At 38.6% G+C, this 22,894-nt stretch overlaps 2 protein-coding genes across 2 annotated transcripts; one reads left to right on the forward strand and one right to left on the reverse strand.

Moving 5' to 3' along the window:
• Positions 1-1,329: 1,329 nt before the first annotated feature.
• Positions 1,330-11,950, reverse strand: anxa6 (annexin A6). Its single transcript, XM_053323500.1, has 25 exons — positions 11,898-11,950; positions 10,811-10,865; positions 9,034-9,118; positions 8,768-8,862; positions 8,540-8,653; positions 8,351-8,441; positions 8,169-8,248; positions 7,972-8,028; positions 7,780-7,873; positions 7,248-7,343; positions 7,047-7,105; positions 6,781-6,903; positions 6,624-6,682; positions 6,249-6,327; positions 5,489-5,570; positions 5,289-5,383; positions 5,034-5,147; positions 4,482-4,572; positions 4,297-4,376; positions 3,992-4,045; positions 3,781-3,874; positions 3,547-3,642; positions 3,387-3,445; positions 3,003-3,140; positions 1,330-1,784 (listed from the first exon to the last, which is right to left on the reverse strand). Exons 2-25 carry the CDS (start codon positions 10,811-10,813, stop codon positions 1,725-1,727), a joined length of 1,998 nt encoding a protein of 665 aa, XP_053179475.1. The 5' UTR covers positions 10,814-10,865; positions 11,898-11,950; the 3' UTR covers positions 1,330-1,724.
• A 3,566-nt stretch (positions 11,951-15,516) lies between these two features.
• LOC128362700 (cationic amino acid transporter 2-like) lies at positions 15,517-21,328 on the forward strand. The gene is made up of 12 exons (XM_053323547.1): positions 15,517-15,530; positions 15,914-16,287; positions 16,864-17,019; positions 17,101-17,266; positions 17,403-17,515; positions 18,447-18,669; positions 20,042-20,178; positions 20,283-20,385; positions 20,481-20,614; positions 20,727-20,893; positions 21,006-21,114; positions 21,198-21,328. The coding sequence occupies exons 2-12, from the start codon at positions 15,918-15,920 to the stop codon at positions 21,326-21,328; spliced, it is 1,809 nt and encodes a 602-aa protein (XP_053179522.1). The 5' UTR covers positions 15,517-15,530; positions 15,914-15,917.
• Positions 21,329-22,894: the final 1,566 nt, after the last annotated feature.

Below are 22,894 nucleotides of genomic sequence, written 5' to 3' on the forward strand. Positions count from 1 at the left end.
AGCAATTTCACTGTGCGACTTGGGGAATTCCCATAACAGTAAAATGGCCTGGTGTGTGTCCAACTGTGTGGCCTGCCTTCATTGAGTAACACAACATGTGAAAAAAACAAGCATTTAATTAATTTTTGTACAGCTTTGAGCACATATGCCACACTGCATCGATGCATCTCAACATAACTGAATGCATAGAAGAGACTGCAATGAAAAGAAAGTGATGTAACTAGAGCAGCATTGAAGAAAAACATGCAGACAGACTATATACTTACTTGTATATAGTGCAGTCATGTACATGGCTTGTTTGCATGATTACATTCTGATGCCACAATAATCATGGAAACAGTATGGAGACATGTAGATAAAAAGTCAGAGGACAGGGCAAGTTTGAAATTTTAAACTGCATGCGGTAGAAGCTGCTTTCAACACCACCACAGTCAAAAGTTCCCCCAGCTATCAAAGGAAAATTCAAAAAACAGTGTATATTTTGACATCAATTGTATATTAACAATGTGCCATTGAAGTAATCTCCTAATCTCTCATAATTATCATCAACTGGGGGCAATTTCAGGTTGGGTGTGCCATTAAAATCAGAGTGCAACTGAGTGCTACAGACTATTTGTTGCCTTGGATTTTAGCCTACTGCAGGGGATTTCCTCGCCACATACGTCTTTTTTCTTCTTTCCTCTTTTAACTCAAAGATGGCTTAACAGCTGCACTCACACATACGCAATGAACTGAGACATTTACATGAACAGAGAACGTGTTGCTCTAAAATCAGACAGCTGTCTTGCACTTTTTTGTCCAACTAAGACGTGAAAAATACACATACAATCAAGTGTCAAGTGTGTAATAATGTTTTCTTTTTGGTCATATAAATGTGTAAGGGTATCTTTGCCACAATACAGGTAGCCTAGGGAGTCATGTTAGGCTGGCCTAATAAGTGCTTGAGTTGCTTGAATTTAGCTAATAGCTGTGTAACAAATACAATTATTGGGTTTGAATTGACATCTTTTTATCCTGCTTGAAGAAAATTGTAAATGTCTTTATTTACTTACAGCTCATAAAATGGTCTTGTAGACCTTTATGAAGATCAATAACTATTTGAGTTTGTTCAGCTGAAGAGGCATTGAAATTGAGTGGGAGTTTCCTGATGTTAAATATTTTAGTTCCTGTTCTGCTCAGACCAAACACAAATCTGGACATTCCACCCATAACACATACTGTCAAAAAATAAAAATACACAGAATGAGAAATGTAGTCCAATGTGATATGCATTCATCTTAAGTGTATACATAAATAATGCAAGAAGAAAGACAGGAAAAACAATATTTTTCTTTTCACTTTATTCAGGTATGTGTGATACCTTAAAATCACAGTAATTATTAAATGGCCTGCAATCTGAAGGCACTGCTTGAGCACTTACACGTCTCCAATATGCTGCACATGTGAGGCACCTTTCTACACTAATGTGAACATATCCATATTACATGAGACATATAAAAAAGAAAGAAAGACATAATCCTGACTGTTAGAAGGATCAGACATGAGAGCAGAATACGTGCTTGGAAGGCTAGGAGGTCATAGGTCACTTTGGCTGAGGGGTGGCAACAGTTAGGGACAGTGACAATAGATACTAACATTGACAACCACAGTTTCGCTCTGTGATCGCTCTTGCCTCGTGGTTTGTCACTGAAGTATGTGAACGGAGCTGCAGAGACTTCACAAGTTTAATCTTCCCCTCCACAGATCACCAGCAGGGTTTTGCGGTAGTCTCCTGATGTATCACCCTGAACAATGATGGAAAACACACACACAGCATGAGTTTGAATTGATGGAAACTTATTTTTTCATCATGTTCATATCTACTGACACTTGGTCACAGATATGAAACTGGAAAGCATGCTTTTCTTAATGTTCTTACACAAAAGTTCAGTCACTTAGTTGAGAAATCAATTAAAGTCAAACGGAGATGTAAAAGTAGAATTACTGTTTATATCGGCTGACAGTCATAGACACAGATTTTTAACAAAAATATCTTTTTAATGGAATCGTAATTGTTATTTTCTTCCTTGAAAACGGTTAGATAACAAGATCAATAGTGCTCTCATCTCTGTAAGGTAAATGTTAAGCTACCATCTGCAACTGCTTAGCTTAACTTAGCACAAATACCGGGAACATGGGGAAAAGCTAGCATAGCCAACCAGCACCTAAAACTCACTAATTAACATGCTATACCTGGTCTGTTTAGTATCTACAAGATCCAAACTGTAAATACAATATGTTCTGGTTTTACAGAGGCTTATGTACCTATTCATTTCTTTTCTGCTAATCCAAAGCACCCATGTACGTCAAGTTTCATATTTACAGTACACATGTGAGAATGGTATCGATCCACTCATCTAACTCTCTAAAAGAAAGTGAGTAAGCATATTTATGAAAATATCAAACTATTCCTTTAAATATTTAAAAATATGAAACCGTTTCCTGTGGGATGTCAGTCACTAACTTTTCTGTAAATTGTTCCAAGTTTATTAAATTAATACATAGACTGTCTTGCTTATGAAAAAATGTATGAACTAACTTTGCTGGAGAATACACAACATATAGCAATCCTTGTTGTTGCAAAATCTGATAATATTTCTAGTAAAGACAATCTAGAGCACCCTATTTGCTTGTTTGTATCAGTGTCACGGTGATTTCATCTCTAAGTTATTATAAAACTGCTTCTGGGTACTTCCTGTCTCTCTGGCTCTCAGCCAATCATATATAGAGAGGAAGCTAAGCATGCAAGGGAAATTCCTAAACAGCTGTGCAGTAGCCACAGACCATAGCCCACCGCAGGAAGCTATAGATTACCGTTCCCCACCACAGCACCAGAAGAAGGATGTGCAACACACTCACACAATGTCACAGAGAAGGACAAAGGGTTAGGGTTAGAAAAAAACCTCACAGAGAGACAAGAACAAAACAAACACACCGGGAGCGTTAGTAATACTCTGACTTACGATCATAGTTTCTACCTGGATGAATTCATGGAGGGAATCGTCTTGTGTTTCCTTAAATTCTTTACGAATGTTGAAAAGGTCGATCTCGCTACGGGAGACCATAATGCGGATCAGCGCTCTGTCATCTGTACCAAGGCCCTGTAGAGAAGTTCAATAGACACTTTGTTTACTCTGACTATGTTACAGTAGATGCTTCTGCCCAAGAGCATTCAGAAATGTCATACAAAGAAAGAACACAGACAAAGATAAACACATTACATGCATCAACAAAAAATAGCTTATCACTTGCTTGATTTGGCACCGAGGCCCTGATGTTTGTGCTACAGGCCTGCAGTTACAATTATACAACATAAAACTGTCATGTTCAAAACACTGCATAAATACCTTCATGGCTTTGTACAAACGTTCTGCAAAATAATCCGGCTGGTTCTTTACACTGCGAACTGCAAGGGAAAGAGAGAGCAAGAAAGGGCTTAGGAGGAGTTACAGAACTGATGTTGTGACGTTTAATACAATTGAACTTAAGGTAAAACTCACGCATTACCGATTGCATAAAAGGCATTTTTCACATCTCCTGACATTTCCTTCTTGATAATCTGTTCAATGTCCTTATTGCTGCATTTGACAAACTCCTGGAACACTGTAAATAGTAAGGAGATTCATTACTTATCATAAACAATTTTAGAAATTGAATTTCCATTGACACACATATTGGAACATTTGGATCTGTAATTCATTGATTGCCAATGTAATGTACAGTATCCAAATTGACCTTTACCTCTCCTCAGATGAGGGAAGCTCCTGGTGCACAGAATACTCATGAACTTCATCTCCATATCATCAGACTCTGCATTGCATGCATCAGCAAGTTCCTGTTAGGAAGTTAGAGAAAGCAGCAAGAACAAATATGTAAGCACATGCTTCCATGTCAAGTTCTGAATGCTAAAAATGGTTGTAAGATACACTAAGCAACAAAGTCAAAAAATCACCTGAGCATCTGCATCAGCTCTTTCGAAATCTGCAGGGCCCTCCTCTCTTGCACCCTGAACAGAGTAAATGTTGAATTAATATTACTCAATATTAATATTGATACTCAACTTTAATGGGCTAAAACTCAGTTGTTCACCAAGCTCATTATTTCTCAAAAATATACTGTAAGACATTATGAAAGTAAACCTGTGGAGGTGATTAAATGAACATTTTTGTTCTCTGCTACAGTCAGCAGACAGTCTGCAACCAGTGAGTGGGTGTAGAATTTAAACACAGTCTAAGTTCTCAAGATGATGAACCCTACCTGCACAAGAGAAACAAGTATGCGGCAGAAGTGGCCTGATGTGTCAGACTGAATGGCTTCCTCTAAAGACTTCTTATAGCCTGTGAAGTGTGGGTTATATATATATATAGTTATAAATAAATATATTACATGCAAAATGTAGAGCAAGAAAGTGGTTTTAAATCATTTGCTGGTCTCAAACTCACCCTCCTGATAGGCAGCATTCATGGCATGTATTTCCTCATTGCTCCTGGTGGCTAGGATCTCAATCAGAGCGTGTTCATCTGTCCCAGCCCCCTGAAAACATTTTATCACAAAAAATAGCCACAACAAAATACTCAGCCACATAGATAAGAATCACATCAAAAGAGAGTACAGGTGAACTCTACAAATGCACAGAAAAAATCCATATATTCTAATATTGATTACTGTGAGGACGCATCTTTTTAAATATCAAGCAGCTGAAGTGAACTGCTTCACAGGGCTGCCTAGTTGCCTATAGCATAGCATGTTGGGCCTTTCAGTGGTTGTGATACTAAGAAGCTTTTTGACTGTAAATGATCTAATTACAACTAATTCAGTGGCATTAAATCTGTACAAATCTGGACATAATATGAGACTGGAACCAACCACTACAGACTTGAAATATGATTAAAAATGCATATAAATCCCCCATCTTAACAATTTACCTTTTAGGTTGCTGACTGTTATTTAAGAAACATGTTAAATTATTATGTAATTGTGATCAGCCTCAGTACCTCCATTGCTTTCCTCATCATTTTGGCATCAAACTCAGCTGGAGTCAGCATGAGTGCGATGATCAGCCTTTCTAAGTTCTTTGACAGTTCAGACTTCAGGTCCTTCATCAGATCCTGAGAACAGATCAAACACAGAGACTTGTTATAAACTTGCTACATGAAACATTTTAAGGCAAATTATCAATGGGATGATTAATAAAAAGTGAACTTCATTTTATTTTTGACCTATTTTCAATTACAATTACTCTCTCTCACCCTTCCCAGTAGGGATTTGAAAGCTTGTCTGATCTCTTGTCTCTGTGCATTGCTCCTGTGTGCAATAATTTCAATGATTGCATCTTCATCAGTTCCTGTAAGCAATTATGGAAATAGTTAGCTGTCAAATTTGTTTTAAAACTTGTTGTAGCAACATATATGTGATTTAATCTTTTGCTTTTCAAAATGGGGTTACATACCAAATCCCTTCATAGCTTTCCTCAATGCTTGAGCATCAGCAGCAGGGTCAAAATCAGATGCAGGGCGGACTGTTGGCCTTAGCTGGGGTAGTGGAATGACACAATTGGGGGAATAATATTCAGTGATATTCAACATACATAATGTGTAGTGGCAAAACATGATAGTTTTGATAGGCTTGTTAGACACTCCATTCTTTTGAAATTAAATAAACCAGATCTAGAAAAGCACTTAACATGCAAAGGTCTATAAAACATGCAATACACAAAAAACTAATATAATGGTGTGCTGTTCAAAGATTGTTTAACTGATATCATAATTCTCAAAAAGCACTCTAATATTTATGATAATAATTTCTTGACATTTGAGAGGGAGTGTGGCCCCTCGAGGTTAGAGGCCATGACACCACCAACAATGAAAAGGTGGGTGGGCTGAAACACAACTCAGTTCCAAAGCATTAGTGAAACAGTCTTTGTCAACCAAAATGCTGAGATCTTTTTGACATTCAATAGGACAAAGCGAGGCAAATTGTGTTTTGGCGAGAGCATTATGACAAAAATGTATTTGTATTTGGGTGAACAGCATTCTGATCCTATCCGTGGTTAGACAAAGTCTTTGCTGTGCACGTATCGGCAGTGTTATCAGCACAAACTCACGTCACTGCAAGAAGCAGGTCATTGCAGGGCTAGCAGGTAATTAAGATGCATGCCACTGAGCAAAACATGCAGTAATAGAGCTAAATGCAGCATGAAAGGGCCAAACCTTGACTTTGGTCGTGGCACTTATTTCCCACATCTTGTAGGCTATCTGAGCAGCTTCAGGGAAGAACTCTCCAGCTAAGCTGTAATGATCAGTTATCACAACACACTCAGCAAAACCAAAACCTCACATGATAAAGAGTGGGCACATTTCTAGGAAGACAATTCTATAATAAATAAACACTGTTGCTACCGATTGGCTTTACTTTCAGATAATAATCAACTTCACCAAGAAATCCGCATGTGTCTCTGCATAACCGTACTGACAGCAAATATTTTAAAAGTTATGCTCCCTTTAGAAAACAGCAACTCCCTAAAGGTGGTGCTCTATCACCCCCATCTGGTTGTTGCTGTTGTCTGCAGCCATACTGTAACTTACTCGTCATCTCCTCCACACAGATTAAGCAGAGTCCGCTTGTAATCCCCTGATGTGTCATCCTGTTTTCCACAAAAATAAAGTTGTGTTGGAAATGTAGTCTACTCCCTTCATATATCATAAATGCATATAAAAAGTCCCATTAGCTTTTTTTTATTACCTTTATCATGTTGTAAAGTGATTTCTCATATCTGAGACGGAAGCATTCTCGAATGTCCAACATGTCTTTTTCAGAGCGAGAAATCATTATCCTGATCAGGGTGTTGTCAGCTGTACCAAGACCCTGGAAACCAAAGACAGGACAAGTGGTGAGGGGGCATTTTATAATGCTATTAGACTGCAGAATAATGTGTTGAAATGATGGTATTGCCACAGTACATCTGTCTACAGATAGGTTTGAACTACAATGAGCCAGATTGTATTTACCTTCATTGACTTGTAAAGACGCTTGGCAAAGAACATGGGAACACTCCTTATGCACTGAACTGTGAGAAAAACACAGACAGCCTCATGTTAATTGGCAACTTGACATTTCCAAATCCATTATAAATTGGCACTTTTACTATATAAATTTCCTGAAGTGAATATAGTTGGTTAAAGGGTGTTTAACCAACTAGTGTTCCTTACCAACAGCCAACATCAACCTCTCAAAGTCCCCAGACAGTTCATTCTTAATGCTGTCTTCTATGGACGTCTCTGCAATCTTCTCGTATGCATCAAAAACTTTTTAAAAAAGGAGACAGCACTGGGTGAGTTTTTGCTATTTCGTCCTCCTAAAGGTATATTAAGGGTTATTTGTTATGCATCAAGGCATCTCTGCATTGAATAAATGCTACAAATTACAATTGGGGAATTAATGATATTCAGATATGATATTCAAAAGTTACATATTCTTTCTTCTTCTGCCATTTTATCCTCCACCTGTCTTTAAAAAGAAGCTCCCACTCTGTTAGGTAATCTGACTTTAAACAGCTTTCTTAGAAGTGTTTTAGATGGTGAAAAGTTTTACAATTTAACTATAACTTATCTTTCTCTAATTACACTTTGACAGCAACTTTTAACGTGTCATTGACTCCTAAGAGACAAACAGACTAAAGGTCACAGTGGGAATGTTTGAATACCACCCCCCCATGTTAATTTCTCTCGGAGTTGTGCTCACCCATGCGGAGGTGGGTCATGCTGCGGTTTCCCAGTATCATGATGAATTTGGCCTCGTCTGTCCCCCACTGCTCTTCCCCAGCTGCAAACAGGTCCTACACAGAGGTGAGAGAGCCCAGGATGACATACAGTCAATAAACATAAGTATGTTGCACTATATTATTAGTCACAATTTGTTCAAATAATTTCTTACTTGTGCATCCTGCTCCACCAGGTCTGCATCCACAACTCCTGACTCATCTCTGGTCCCCTGGAACCATGAACATAAGGTCACCAGTGAACCAAAACAACATGCTGCTGATCAGTCAGTGGTTACTGTGGCTATGAGAGTCAGTGCATGGCTGACTGGATACTATGTTGCCAATAACATCAACTCCTCAGTGAACTGACCTGAAGTAAAACAATCAGCATCTTCTTAAAATGACCTGACGTGTCTCCGATTACATCCTCTTCAATGTCGCTGCCATAGGCTGGTGACACACACAGATATCATTGTAAAGTGTTGACAAATGTTAAACGAAGACGTTTTTATAATGTTGTTAGTCTTAGTAAAGTCAAAAACTAGGTCTCACCATCCTTGTATGCTTCAACCATGTCATGCATTTCTTGGTTGTTTCTAGATGCCATGATTTCAATCAGACATCTCTCATTTGTTCCAGCTCCCTTTAAACAGAACAGGAAGTTAAATATGAGGTATCCTCTCCATCAATAGATGTGACTGGAGTATGAAAAAAAGTTACTTAGTTTTTACTTAAACTCACTTTGATTGCATCATTGACTTCTTTGGCATCATGGTAGGCTGGGGTTCTCATCAGACTGACAATGAGACGCTCAAATTTGCCCGTCAGCTCATACTTCAGATCTTCAATCAGGTCCTGGTAAAGGCATTTTCAGTTATTAACAGCATTATATCCAAACTATTTCTAAAAAAACACATTTCTATAGTATTTTAGCAAACAAAGATGAGAAATGACATGTATTTGTTCTACCTGTCCAAAGTTACTCTTGTATGCTGCAATGATTTCCTGTCTCTGTGCATTGCTCCGAGAGGTGACGAGATCCAATATAGCGTCTTTATCACTACCTGAGGAACACAAAGCAACATTTTTAGACATATATCAGATATTGAGTCTGTCACGACTTCTGGGTCAAATTCTTTGTGTAACCATTCAACCATTCAGCCTACTAGTGGAGAAGATGAAAGATGACCTTTACGCTTCCCTGGCCAAAAATCACGAAGCAGTGAGATACTTACCGATACCTTTCATAGCATTGTAAAGGGTTTCAGCATCGGCGCTTGGATCAAAGTCCGGACAATCTGCTATTGTGCCTCTGAACACCTGTACAAATACATAGTTAAACTGAATTTCAAGCATGAAACTTTTTGTAATAATTCATGAAGAATAAAGTGCACAGTGACATACACAATGTCTGACACAATTAAAAAACATGCAACTTTTTCATACTAATATATCAAATACAACACCCAAATGTATTAGGAACTGATTTTTAAATGATGTCTTGAATGTTTGGGGAACTAATGATATTCAAATATGTGTCATGTTGATATTGCCAGCAGCTAAAGTTGTAGCTAGTATGCTAGCTAGCTGCAGGAAACTCACACTGACAACAATAACAGGCTGGTTGTGTTCACTGTCTGCTCCTTCAACGTCTGTACTGTGTTTTCAGCTCATACTGTTTATACGAGAAAAAAAGTGTCAAGACTCACACTTAATTATATTTATGTTTAGAATTCTTATTCTTTTGCCTATGTTGAATGTCCCAGTTTCTAATGTAGCCCTCTTCCCTTGAGTGGTGGATTATATAATGTGGCAGTGACGGGACACTGGGACAGGAGGTGAAGCCAAGTTTGACATTATAGCAGCTGACTGCTTGCACCTGTCTCTCCCCCAGAGCAGATCAGAAGAAACCTGCTGTGTGTGCGTCTGCATGTGTGTGTGTGTGTGTGTGTGTGTGTGTGTGTGTGTGTGTGTGTGTGTGTGTGTGTGTGTGTGTGTATAGGGGATAGGACAGTGGGTGTGTATGAGCAGTAGGGAGTCAGGTTGCACACAAAGCAGGTCTCTTTGCAGGGGTCTGATATACAACAAATACAATGAACAATGTCAGAGTTTATGAACAACCTCCACTGGGTATGTAAAGAACAATAAATCTCTGCATGAGAACATTGTTGTAAAAATCATGAACATCATAGCTCTGTCATCTGTGGGCCTGTAAAGTTGTGAGGTTATCAGCTCATTCATTGTGTGAAAAAAAGAGAGTTTGGCCTTCATACTGAAAGCTCAAACTGCAGCTGCTGCCTTAAGAGTTTACTGCTGCATTGCAGTCATCCAAAATGTGCTCTACACTCCACTGAGGGCCAACTACACATGCTCTGATCCTCTGTTTCACTACAACGACCATCACTCTTCACGACAGCTGGAGAGCCTCACCCACATAGCAACAGGACCACAAAAACAAGCCCCTAGCAACAGGCCCATAACTAGACTAATCACATTTCTTATGATGGCCTTATATGGAAAAGTCCTAAAGTTGATTGAATATAATCAACTAAATGTATGTCCCTTCCGTCAACCTTGGGTGCTGGTAGTTTCTTGTGTTGCCAAGGCCACAATGTTGCAGTATACAAATATAATCAAGAGCAAGTGTATGTTTCACCCAAAGTGAAACCATAATGCCATGGCAGTGACTTAGCTACAGCTCAGACAAAACAAGTTGGAAGCCTTCTGCAAGCTTTAAATAATTCGATAAAGCAATTGCCTTTGGAAATATGCCATCAGGTGTGTCTGTAGGATGTTCAGTTGTTACAGGTATCACTGACACCCTGCATTGCTGCCTTCATAATAGGGAGGACTCACATGGTGGCAGGTGGGAGAAAGATGACCTCACTCTTTCCTCACCTAACTCAGTGATACACAAAACCATCTGTGTCCCACAGACATTATATGGATGCCTGCATGATCCAATCCACACCATACTTGTATAATCCAAAATGAGAGCAGTCTTGTTCTTACCATTTCTATATTTGGTCTTTGGTGTCAACACTGGAGGAATCAATAGTTTTCAGGCCTAGAGAGAGAGAGAGAGAGAGTAAGAAATGCTGAGGTAGGACTGCAATGCAAAACATTCCTGCTCTGATAAAGGTTTCATTGCCCTCTGCTGTGCCGGAAATCATCTTGCAAAGAGACAGACAGCATGCATGGTGACGAACCCTCCTATCCTGAACGAATATGATCATGTGGCATGTTCAGTGTGTTGCCCGGCAGTGTGGGTTACAAATGATCAGTACAGAATTACGAGTAGGATTTTCTATTAGACTTGATCACTAATTCACCAAAATCGACATGCAGACAGATAGAATTTGCAATAAGTCAGCTAGCAGTTAAACTATTTGGTCACATTTTTCATAGAAATGTTTAGCAAGGTCCCTCAAATGTACAATAGAGCTATTCAGCCTGGAAGCCTGAAGTATGGAGACGCAGCTGCTACAGACAAAACTTGTTCTGTTAACTTTCCCTAATGGATTATTTCAGAAAGTAACAATTTCTACAGACACAATTAAATTAGAAGACTAAATGCTTGACAAATCTAGACTTAGTGCTACTCAACTTTTCTACAAAGAAAATTGGAGAAAAATTCATCCAGACTTGAAATGCTGCACTGTTTTTTTAAGACAGAAGTGAAGCTCTCCTAAAATAGCATGCACTTATACTTAATGTCAGAATCCAGGTCTTGGGGGGATTGGGCCTCTATACGTACAGAGCCACACCCTTCTCTGTACCCCACAGTTAGAATAAACTTCGAAGGCCTTTTATCTAGTGTATCTATTCATTATTTTTGTGACTTTATAAATCTCCTTAATATGCAAATACAAAGAAGATGTAGATGTAGAGAATCTCTGTTATACAAATATATATATTAATTTAGTCACTTAATTAACACATACACGTCTTCCAGGAGTCTCTTGCTGTCTGCTGCAGTTCATTGGCACATATAATGACGCATCAGCAAATGTATCCAGAGTATTGCTATCGTAATTTATTGTCTGCAAGAAGTAGTCTTTAACCTGGAGAACATGTCTAACAACAGATAACAGCCTACCTTCTCTGTGAAGTATCGGTGAGAGGGGTCCTGCTGTGTCTGCTCTGTCCCCGCTAACCCGCAGTCTCCGGTCAGACTCAGGCCGTCCCGTTACGTGTCCTCTGTGACGCAACGACTGCGGAGCTCTCTCGCGCTGCTTCTCAAAAGTGTGTGTGTGCTTGTGAATATGTGTGAGCCGGAATGTATGAATGTTGCAGTGCAATGTCTTACGGTGAAGAGAATACCCCGCTACATCTAAGCATGACCTATATCTGACGCCTGCTTGAATTACGCACCATTTTACGCACATATTGCTGCATCTGCACAGTAGCAAAGCCAGGAGTGCATCTTAGCATGACCTTTTTCCTATTGTTTCATCTCATAAGAAAACATTAGTCTTTTAGAAAAAATATGAAAAGGGAATTCAAAAAAGCGAAGTACCAATAATTCATGCAAAACTCGACTCTTTGAACCTGTTTGTTGGAATTTCTGAATTGTGTCTCATGAAGAAGAGTTCAAATGTGATTTTAAAAGAGGGGGAGTTTGCTGGCACTGCTGTAACAGTCTGCTGTGGTCTATTTCTGTCATGTCAGGCGTCTATTCCAGTAACAGGGGGGAGAGAAATAGCTGAGGGGGGGAAGGGAGACAGAGAGAGAAACCATGTCAGCATTGTGAACTACAGGAGCCAAAACATACCCAAAAATATGACACTCAATTAATCATTTTCTATATTTGTATTTTTATATGTGTAAAGTAGTGCGATTGCAGGAGAAAAAACATTCAAACTAGCTACCAAACTCATTTTAAGTATGTCCTCTGTGTCAGTAGTAGTGTAATACTAGTGTATCAATTACTTTAAACCCTTTGTTCTGGTTTACGGCTTTGGTTTCGTAAGTTCTGGCCAGAGGCGAATAGTTACATGCAGGGAGTTGTAGTAACTTTATTCATGGTGATATTGTAATACTATGTGTGGAGAATGTGGCTGCAGAAGTGATGATGAGAGAAGAGCAAAGATGACTTACAGGAAGCACAGTGTCTTCCAGGCAGTCCAGTGCCACACATAGAAGAAACATGACTCAGTACTGACTCCAGGCCGACCCCAGACAGACTAACTTTAGTTGTGGTTAGCGGTTACTATCAATGTTTCACTGGCACTTGACCTTTGCTTAATGCATAAATATGAAGCCTCTTACCGAACAGCACATACCTGACACCATGTGATCCTGAAACCTCATTAATTTTCCCTCTTTCAGTGCTGAAGAGGAAATTAACCATATGAGGTATACACAGATGGAGGTGGGAGGCACTAAAGATGATATGCAGCCTAACTCTTCTATACTGACCTCTTCTGCTCTATAAATGTATTGCACACTGATCATGATCTGTACTGGATAATACAGACAGAGCTAAAACAAATGACAACCATACAAATGTATTCTGTGACAGTCGGCAAGAACTATGTGCTCAGTATAAGTTAAATAATTAATTTACAGAGGAATTGTCTTCATCATGTATTTAAAACAGTAAGAAAATGTTATAATGTTATATATGTTGTTTACACACTCTGTGTTATCTTTCTTGTCACAATTTTAAACTAACCAGTGACATAGATACAGTAATCAAAGCATCTTGTAACTTTATTATATCAGATTGATTATTTCCAAGGACTTTTGAGGACTAAAGTAATTGTATCTATCCCACCAATTCACAAATTTGCAAGTATTAAATAAAAACTTGCAAAAACAAAACAAATCAACAAATGAAGTGCGCACAAAAGCATTTCTGACATTCTGAATGGGATTTGCTGTTCAGAATTCTCACCCTTTGCCATCCATGCAATAATGAGCACATTATGATCCAAACTGGTCGGGAGTGAGAAAGGCTACTTTGTAAGTAAGTCCATTGAGTGGGAGGGTCACACAGGCCAGTCTTGTATATATCGCAGTAAAAATCATGTTTCCTTCATCCAAGTCAACAGCACGGATATTTTTGCCTCATTCCGCTCTCTTGACCACACAGTCACCAGTCACTCCTCGTGGGACTGAAGACAAGGTAAATAACTTGTGTATCTACAGAGTAAAATAACCATCAGAAAGTCAGCTTCATATCTATAACATCTACTCTAATTTGCTTTTGTGAATTTTTAATCATGGACAGCAATATTTAACCATATTGAATTTGAAATGCTTCTTTAAATGGCAACCATAAACCCATTAAACCATAAAGCAACCATAAACAATACATGAATGATCATCAACTGAGCTTCACTGTAATCAAGATAGATCTCCTGATCTTAAAACTGTACATCACGTGCGTTGTGGCTGCTATTTAGTTAAGCATTACCCGACTGTCTCTCTGGAAACGGTATCTCAAACAGTGAGATCTGCAGATAGAAAGCCTGAGTTTTAAGTTTGGTCAAAGGTACTTTGACCATCCACACAGGCTGCCTTCCCACTCACCTCATGCCTGCTGAAGTAGATGCCAGGAGGGATTAGGTGAGCTGAAATCCCCTGATAGGAGATGAGAAGGCGAAAGCTACCTCTCAAAGAGTAAGTGTGCAGCCTGCTGCATGCATAACCCATGAAAGCTGCTTTGTCCTTCTCTGTTTCATTAACTCTAAGGGCCATTAGGCTGGCCGCCTCACACCTCCAGGTGGAGATGGCCATATGACTCTCATAATACAAGCAGACAAACTCCCACATAGCAGCAGTGATAAAGTCTCAGGCTCATTTCTAAGTTGAGAATGTACGGAGTTGAGAACATACAGTATTGTTTGGGGGGTATCACATGAAAAACTCTGTATAGCTTCATTTAATGAAATGAAGAATACGCATGTAGCATTCATTGGCCAGAGTTTAAAGTTTCCTTTTTGAGAAGAACAAACGCCAAAGTCATATGAATGTGTACCTTAAAGTCTTGGATTATCTTGAAGGCATAATCATGAAAAGATTATCAAAGCTTGGGCTTACATTAAGAGCACGAGTTACTCACCAGAAGTCTCACATTTTTCTCTCTTTTATTGTACAACACCCCCCATCCTCCTACCTCTAAACTACCCCCAAAAATATTAATAACAAAAATAACTGTCCTTGTTTAATTATCTCATTAGTTGCCTCTGAGCTGTTCAGCAAAGTTATACTCACTTACAAGAGAAACTAAAAATGTTTCTTTATGTAAACAGTTAATGCAATGTTTTCTCATTTATCTGGACAAATTACATATTTAACATCAGCACACACCCCTATATCATGGAACACTGAGATATACATATTTCAACTTTATTTCTCTTTTCCCTGTTTGTTGTCAGCGGTGAGCTTGATCACAAGAAGTTGCGAGGACGGCTTATCTCTGACATGATTCTACTCTGGTGAGGTGAGAACACGCTTGCTGTAGAAAATAACAGAATAATTGGTTATCAATAAATGTTCAAGGTAGTTATTGTGTAAGTAATTGAAGGTTGGGTAAAGTGCAGTTGCGAGCAGGGCGTTGTTGCTCTGCTGTGGGCGGCAGTGAAAACTTCAGGCATCAGCACTATCATATCAGGGGGGTGATAAAGGGCACGTATAAAGGATTAATGTGATTTAGAGAGAATGACGAACTGTATTAATTGTCTCATCGTAGCACACCTGTGAGGCAGAGAATTACACAGCAGAGGTGAGTGAATTCAGTCTTCTTTGTCCTTAAACTAAACTAGTAGAGTATAAAAATTACATTTTATATGAATTGATATCTTAATTTTAGTGTTTAATTGTGTGTTGTTTTTTTTTTTAAATAAATAGTTGCTTTTTCTTCTTTGCCTGCTGAATTGCAAATAGATTTTGAAAATAATGTTTATTCAAAAGCAAATGTTCTACAGTGGGGCTGACCTAACAATTATTCACTGACACATTGACTGATCCGCCCTCCCTCTCCTCTTCCCTCACTCCCCTCACTCTTTCTTCCACTTACTCCCTCTTTCTCAATAACATCCAACTGCACTCCCACCTGTCTCTTCCTACATAATTCCCTCATCTTTTCATCCTGATCCAAACCCTTAGAAGAATGTCGTGTGGCTTCATAAAATCGTGCCTGGTGAGCGTGTCTCGGAGGAAGCCCCTGGAGCCCGATGGGGAGCAGTCCACATTTAACCGATGCCTGACCACTCTGGACCTGGTGGCCCTTGGTGTGGGCAGCACTTTGGGGGCTGGGGTTTACGTCCTCTCTGGAGAGGTGGCCAGGGACACTGCTGGACCCAGCATCATCATCTCCTTCTTCATTGCTGCCATGGCATCCATATTTGCCGGGCTGTGCTATGCTGAGTTTGGGTCCAGGGTTCCCAAAACAGGCTCAGCATACCTTTACAGCTATGTGACTGTTGGAGAGCTTCTGGCTTTTATCACAGGGTGGAATCTATTACTCTCCTACGTCATAGGCAAGTGTGATACACAGAATTTGTTTAATATTATCATCAATTACAATTTATTATAATGCCTATTATTCAATGACTTAAGTTATAAGATTAATTTATCAGAACAAGGTTGAGTTTCCTTTTACCTGTGTTCACCAAGGTGTACAGGAAAATATAATCTCAACTTAATTTCTGTGTTAATCTTAATATCTGGCTCAAACGTTTGATAATCATCCTTAGAAAATAATAGATATTTTGTGCTGTGCAGTATGTTTAGCTGACTGAGAACACTGAAACCCATAAATGATCAACCATCAACACGAGACACTAAAAAACTGTGTGGCCTTTCACCTGCTGCAGAAGCAGATTCTTGACTGTCATAACTGAGAAAATTTAGCTGGTTCTGTCTTTCACTCCAAATTTCTCATCTATTTTTGGACATCTTGTTAAGTTTGTTGCGTGGTTTGAAATAACAGAGTCATAAAGTGTTAATGACACTGAGATGGCAAAATCACCATCAATACTTTCTGTTTATGACGACAGTTAAACGGTGACTCAGGCTGATTAGTTTATTGCATCTTTTCCTCACTATCTGCTCAGGTACATCCAGTGTTGCGCTGGCATGGAGTGGGACATTTGATGACCTCATTGGCGGTGTCATATCTAAGTTCTTTGAGGAAAATGCATCTATAGGTGTTGCTGGCCTGGCACCCTACCCAGATGTCTTTGCTGCGGGTCTCATCATGATATTATCAGGTAATGCTTTAATTCCACTGATAGTAGCAGTAATACAAAAAAAGTGCAAAAAAAATCATATCCACCATATTTTCTTTGAAGGTGTGCTTGCATTCGGAGTGAAAGAGTCAACAACAATTAACAAGATCTTCACAGCCGTCAATATTGTGGTGCTAGTGTTTGTGGCCATCTCTGGATTTATTAAGGGAGACATCTCCAACTGGCAAATCAGTGAAGAGACTTTGCTGAACGCCACAGCAGGAAACAGGTAATGTCTATAATGATGAGCAATATGATGATGTCTGTGATTGGGTGCATGCAGGACCCTCTCATGCACAGATGCATTATTATTTGCCCTCCTGGTTATCTTACTGTATAGTAACAAGTTAATGCGCTCTTTCTAGTACCAATGTGTATGGAGTTGGTGGATTTTTCCCCTATGGCTTCAGTGGAACCCTGGCTGGAGCTGCAACATGCTTCTATGCTTTTGTTGGATTTGACTGCATTGCCACAACAGGTGAGAGGACAACTTGTCTCCCTCCCATCAGTGGGATTATATCAAAGTTAAATACATTTTAGCCAGTAGAAGATTCATTACAAAATAAATATGAGATTACTTTATATACAGTGACACCGTAGAGTAAACAACATTAAAAGTGCCACGCTCATTTAATAAAATGTGTGCATTAATAGATTTAAATTTGTAACAGATTTTACTTTCTAACATGTTCAGTGTCTTGTTACTGAAATAGCATGAAATTGTAACATATAATTCCTCAAATGAAATCTATTGGTGAAATATGTTTTCACATAATGGTTTAAAAGAAAAACACAACAAATGTTACATAAGATCTTCTTAGGGGAAATGACTGGCTATCTCATGGCCTTGGTCAGTAGTGGGAGTTTTCAAGTGTTATCACCTTTGGAATTTCAGTCACGTGATAGCCAGTGCTAGTATGTCCAGTGGAGATTGTATATCATATACAACTGCTTGTTCATTTAGCTGAAATTTTTTTTTCAGTAAGTGAACATTCTTTTTTGTCAAACTGGTAATTCCAGAGTCAAAAGTGAACCATGTAGCTGGACTGTTAAGAAAATAACCCTCTTAATTTCAATTATAATAATATTAATAATTAGTTAGTAAGAACAGTAAATTATTAATTTTTTCAATTAATTTATTACATATTATTACCACTACATCATCAGTTAATGATGTTCCTCATCGTGATAACATTAGCAATTTATATTCCAACATTTGTCATAAAAAAATCAACACCTGATTTTAACGTTTCTTTTTTCTCCCATTTTCATAACCTCTAACTTTGATTTGCAGCCTTGACGTATAAATTATCTAAGGTTTTGTGGTGTTTGTGGAGTTGTACTAATTGTTATTAAATAGAGGAATTTCATAAAAAGTATAACTGACCTCTTTGTGTCCTTCTTTGTAGGTGAGGAGGTGAAGAACCCTCAAAAGTCTGTTCCCGTGGGTATTGTAGCCTCGCTACTTATCTGCTTCCTGGCCTACTTTGCTGTGTCTGCTGCTCTCACCCTGATGATGCCTTATTACTTGCTCGATGAAAAAAGCCCCCTGCCAGTAGCCTTTGAGTATATCGGCTGGGGTCCTGCTAAATACGCTGTGGCAGTGGGATCACTGTGTGCTCTGTCCACCAGGTATGAATCATCTGGTTATATAGCCAGGGTCATGTGATGTGACTGCCACTGGATAATGCATGTAAAGGGGTATCCATAAATTCAGTATCTTTGAACAGTAACAGTTTGTCTCAAAGTGAAAGATCTCCAAAAACTTATTATAAGAAAAACTAATTTGTCATAATGCATTTTTTCAAATAGTCCACTGACTATGGATTGCTTAGCTTAAGAAGAAGGATCATTTTTCAACCCTTAAATGAATACTTAATCTTTGCATTGAAAAATTTAAAATGACACATTTGGAGATACCCAGTTTTGACTGACAGTTAAACAATGTTAAATCTTTAACCTCTTAATCCCTAGGAATCTGCTTTTTGCTACTTCCTGTTAGGAGCTTGTTTGACTTGTGTTTAGTTTAGCTACAAATGGCTAGCTAAACCCTGTTGGGGGGCTCTCGTGATGAACAGGTTCACTGCTATTGACACAAAAGAGAGCCTGCCACTGACTTATCTCTATGAAACAAAGTTTATTTTCCAAAAATATATGTACTCATCCCTTATCATCCCGTACATGATGATGATGAAGTTATAAAGTAGCAGTTTATTTATCATCATAGTTACTACAAATGCACCTTTGGTATCAGTTAATGAGGTTATTAATGACTTTATCAATCAATATAAAACTCTCATGCCTTAAAGAAGCCATCTCCAGTGCTAATGCTACATTTATACAAACAGATGTTTATGATCAATATAGGGAAATCACTAATCAGCAGGATTACATCATCCACCATTTAGGACTCACAGTCTCATATCCACAAGCCCATCAGTCAGAGTGACTTAAGACAGATATCGAAGAATGTTACTTGAGTTTTACAGAGCTATCACACATCTCATTGGAACATCTGGTTCTACTAAAGATTTTTCCAGGTAATACTGTACTCAATATTCATACAAAACCTGGAATGCATTCAAAGCTGCTACAAGGTGCATGGAAAGCCACCAACTTCTAACATCCCAAAGCGCAAGAAGATTAGATCAGTTATATTTCTTGCAAATGTAAAAAGGTTGCAGTGAAAAATATTCAGCCTTAACCATAAAAATGACGTCTCATACATGTAATTTGTCAAACATGTAGTTACGTATGTAAAACAGAACTGCTTCCGCAGTTAGTTCAAAACTAGTTTGTTTCATATGATAAATGTTATTCTCCTTAAATAAAACAAGTTAACAGTCATATGAATGTGGCTAAGGGTGAAAAGACAAAATGGGGTGACATCTAGGACTGACAGATCAATGTAGACAGTCTGTCCTTTAGCCAGTCAATACACTCTCCTGGTAATAAAACCATTTAGGTGCTCACTGTTTAACCCTGTTTGTGTTTGTCTCTCCAGCCTGTTGGGTTCCATGTTCCCGATGCCCAGGGTGCTGTTTGCTATGGCAAGAGATGGTCTGCTTTTTCAACCCCTGACCAAAGTCACGGAAAAAGGAAGTCCTGCTATAGCCACAGTATCATCTGGAACTGTAGCAGGTATGCAGGAGCAAGCTTGTATTTGTACTTGTACATCAATGTGTATGTACATACAATATAGACAGATTCATGGACTTGAAGTAATTCTGTATTCCAATCATCAGCTATCATGGCTCTGCTGTTTGACTTGGAAGCTTTGGTGGAAATGATGTCCATTGGCACACTCTTTGCTTACACACTTGTGGCCATATGCATCCTGATACTGAGGTTCATTTAATCTCTTTCACTTTCATAACCATTTTTTACCCTTTACCCTAAATGCTGATTGAACATCATGCACTTGTTTCTTCTTTGCAATCAAGGTACCAGGAGAGTCCATCTGAAGACACAGACCTACAGATCATGGAGTCAAATACCAGATTTGGCTTCCTGAGGCCTCCATCATCTCCCACTTCAGCCACCTCAAGAACGGTCACAATCCTGACAATAGTCTCTGGTAAATTACCAGTACCACTACCTTTTCTGAGATCACCAGCAGTTCCTTGATTTACTTTGCAATTCCAATCCACAAAGTGTCTCTCATCATTTCTCTGTTTCTCTCTGTACAGTTGCATGTGTGTTAGGGCTGTGTATCATACTGACCCAAGCCCTAGATGCATTAGCCCGTTTGGAAGTATGGAGTCTGGTGGTTGTCTGCATCCTTGCCGTCATCCTGCAGCTCAATATTTTCATCATCTGGAGACACCCACAGAATCCCCACAAGGCAACTTTCATGGTGAGAGCATTTTAAGTGTGTATCTGAGAATTCAGAGCCAAATCTTTTGTGTAATTTCTAATTAATATGAACTTAAAACAAGTTTCACATTCCCACTGTTATCCATTCATAGGTGCCCTTACTCCCTGCACTGCCTATAGTGAGTACATTTATTAATGTCTACCTCATGGTCCAGTTGGGTGCAGACACATGGATGCGCTACGGCATCTGGATGTTAGTGGGTAAGGTTTTATTTCTACTTGAAAGGTTGAGAGGCATTTTATTGAGTGAGTCAATGGACTGTAATGACTTCTTCTCTTTGCAGGGTTAGTCATCTATTTTGGCTACGGGATCCATTTCAGCGTTCAGAAGAATCGTCTCATGACAAACCAGATGACAACTGACATAGTCATTAGCAACAAAGACAATGACATCATTAAAGAAGAAAAATTCTAAGCTTGGGCTGAGTGGACAGAGATGAATTGAGATGTTACAGTGCTCTAAGTGTTTTACACACACCGCTGCTGATCTATTCCAGCGGTGTTTAGTGTCTGAGAGTGTCAGCATGACAGGTGTGTAGTGTTGAAATGCAGACAAATGGGCCAACCTTTTCTCCACACTGACATTTTATTACATGTTGAGGTAGTTTGCAGTTGCCAGATTAAAGTATAATTTCATACTGTTTCTTGTAAAGTAACAAGCTCATTTTCATATCATTATTAATCATATTTATATTATATATATCTATATCAATGCCTGAGCCTTGTCCTGGAGCTACTTTATCAATTCTTCTTTTGTAAAGAAATCCATTCCTATCCCACAATCAAAGTAGCTCCCTTCACCTCTATGTTTAAAACAAAGCAAAAGAAAAAAGGGGTTAAACAACTTCCAATTACAGAATTTTACTACAATTAAACACCAAATTTACACTGGTCATATAAAAATGTAAAATAGAATAGAAACATAGATTATAATTGTATTTTATAAGTAATAACTTGAGAATTGTTTTTTTTACATATCAAAATATAATGTTAGATGGAAAATGTACAATGTAGAGATAGATAGCCTTTTGTGAAATGTTTTTTTGCTGTTTGCATGTTTGAAGATGATTAATTGTTATTGTTTCAAAGTGTAAATACAGAAACTGTACATCTTTTCTAATTACATATTGTAAATGTTTTCCTTAATTAAAAACAAATAATCCAGTATTCAATGTGGCTACCATCTGGAGTTCATTTTCTGCAGCACATATTGATTTAAAAAAAGTCCAGCTCCACTTTTAATCTAGGATAAAGAGCCAGAGACGGCTCACTACCCAGAGTTCACTGAGAACAAAAGGACCTTTCACAGCAGCTTACCTGTTTCATGTTCAAAATCATGGCTTAGCGAGTCATTCAAAAGTAAAGCTTTACGTTGTTCCCGCCGGATACCACATGATATAATAAAACATGCAAACCTCTATTTCTTTTTGTGTAGAAACATGTAATTGTATAGAGGGTAATTAGTGCTTATTGCAATACTCACAAGTTAGGTCAAGTTTATTCATAAAGCCGAAAATGTCAAGTCTGTCTCACACACTATGTTTAAAAAGGTTGATTTGAATTGATGGGTTTTCACAGGATCTAGCTTTATGCACAAGAAACTTTTCAGTGTTTAAAAAACCCTCAGGCTATGACATAAAATATCAAAACTGATAGATTTAAGAATGATAATCCTAAAACTAGCAAGACCAGGTTGTATTGCTTTTTCTGTCTATTTACAGCAGTCTAAAGCAGATCAGACCTGTGATGTGTTTTACCTACAAGAAGACAATTAATGCATGTAGGACATGTGGTTCACTGGGCACCAAATGTTTTTAATAAGCTTGCCACAGTCTTTGTCTGGGCTATGTGGTGTGTCTCATGCTGCTAGCACACTTCCACTCCAGCAGCTAAGCAAACAGCCTGTGCGATTCCAGATGGAGGGGCTTCTGTTCATTGGTCCAGACAAGCTTGAAAGCCTCCATTGAGCCAGTCAGGAGGA

Source organism: Scomber japonicus, chromosome 8, assembly GCF_027409825.1.
Source record: "Scomber japonicus isolate fScoJap1 chromosome 8, fScoJap1.pri, whole genome shotgun sequence".
Classification (NCBI taxonomy): Eukaryota; Metazoa; Chordata; class Actinopteri; order Scombriformes; family Scombridae; genus Scomber; species Scomber japonicus.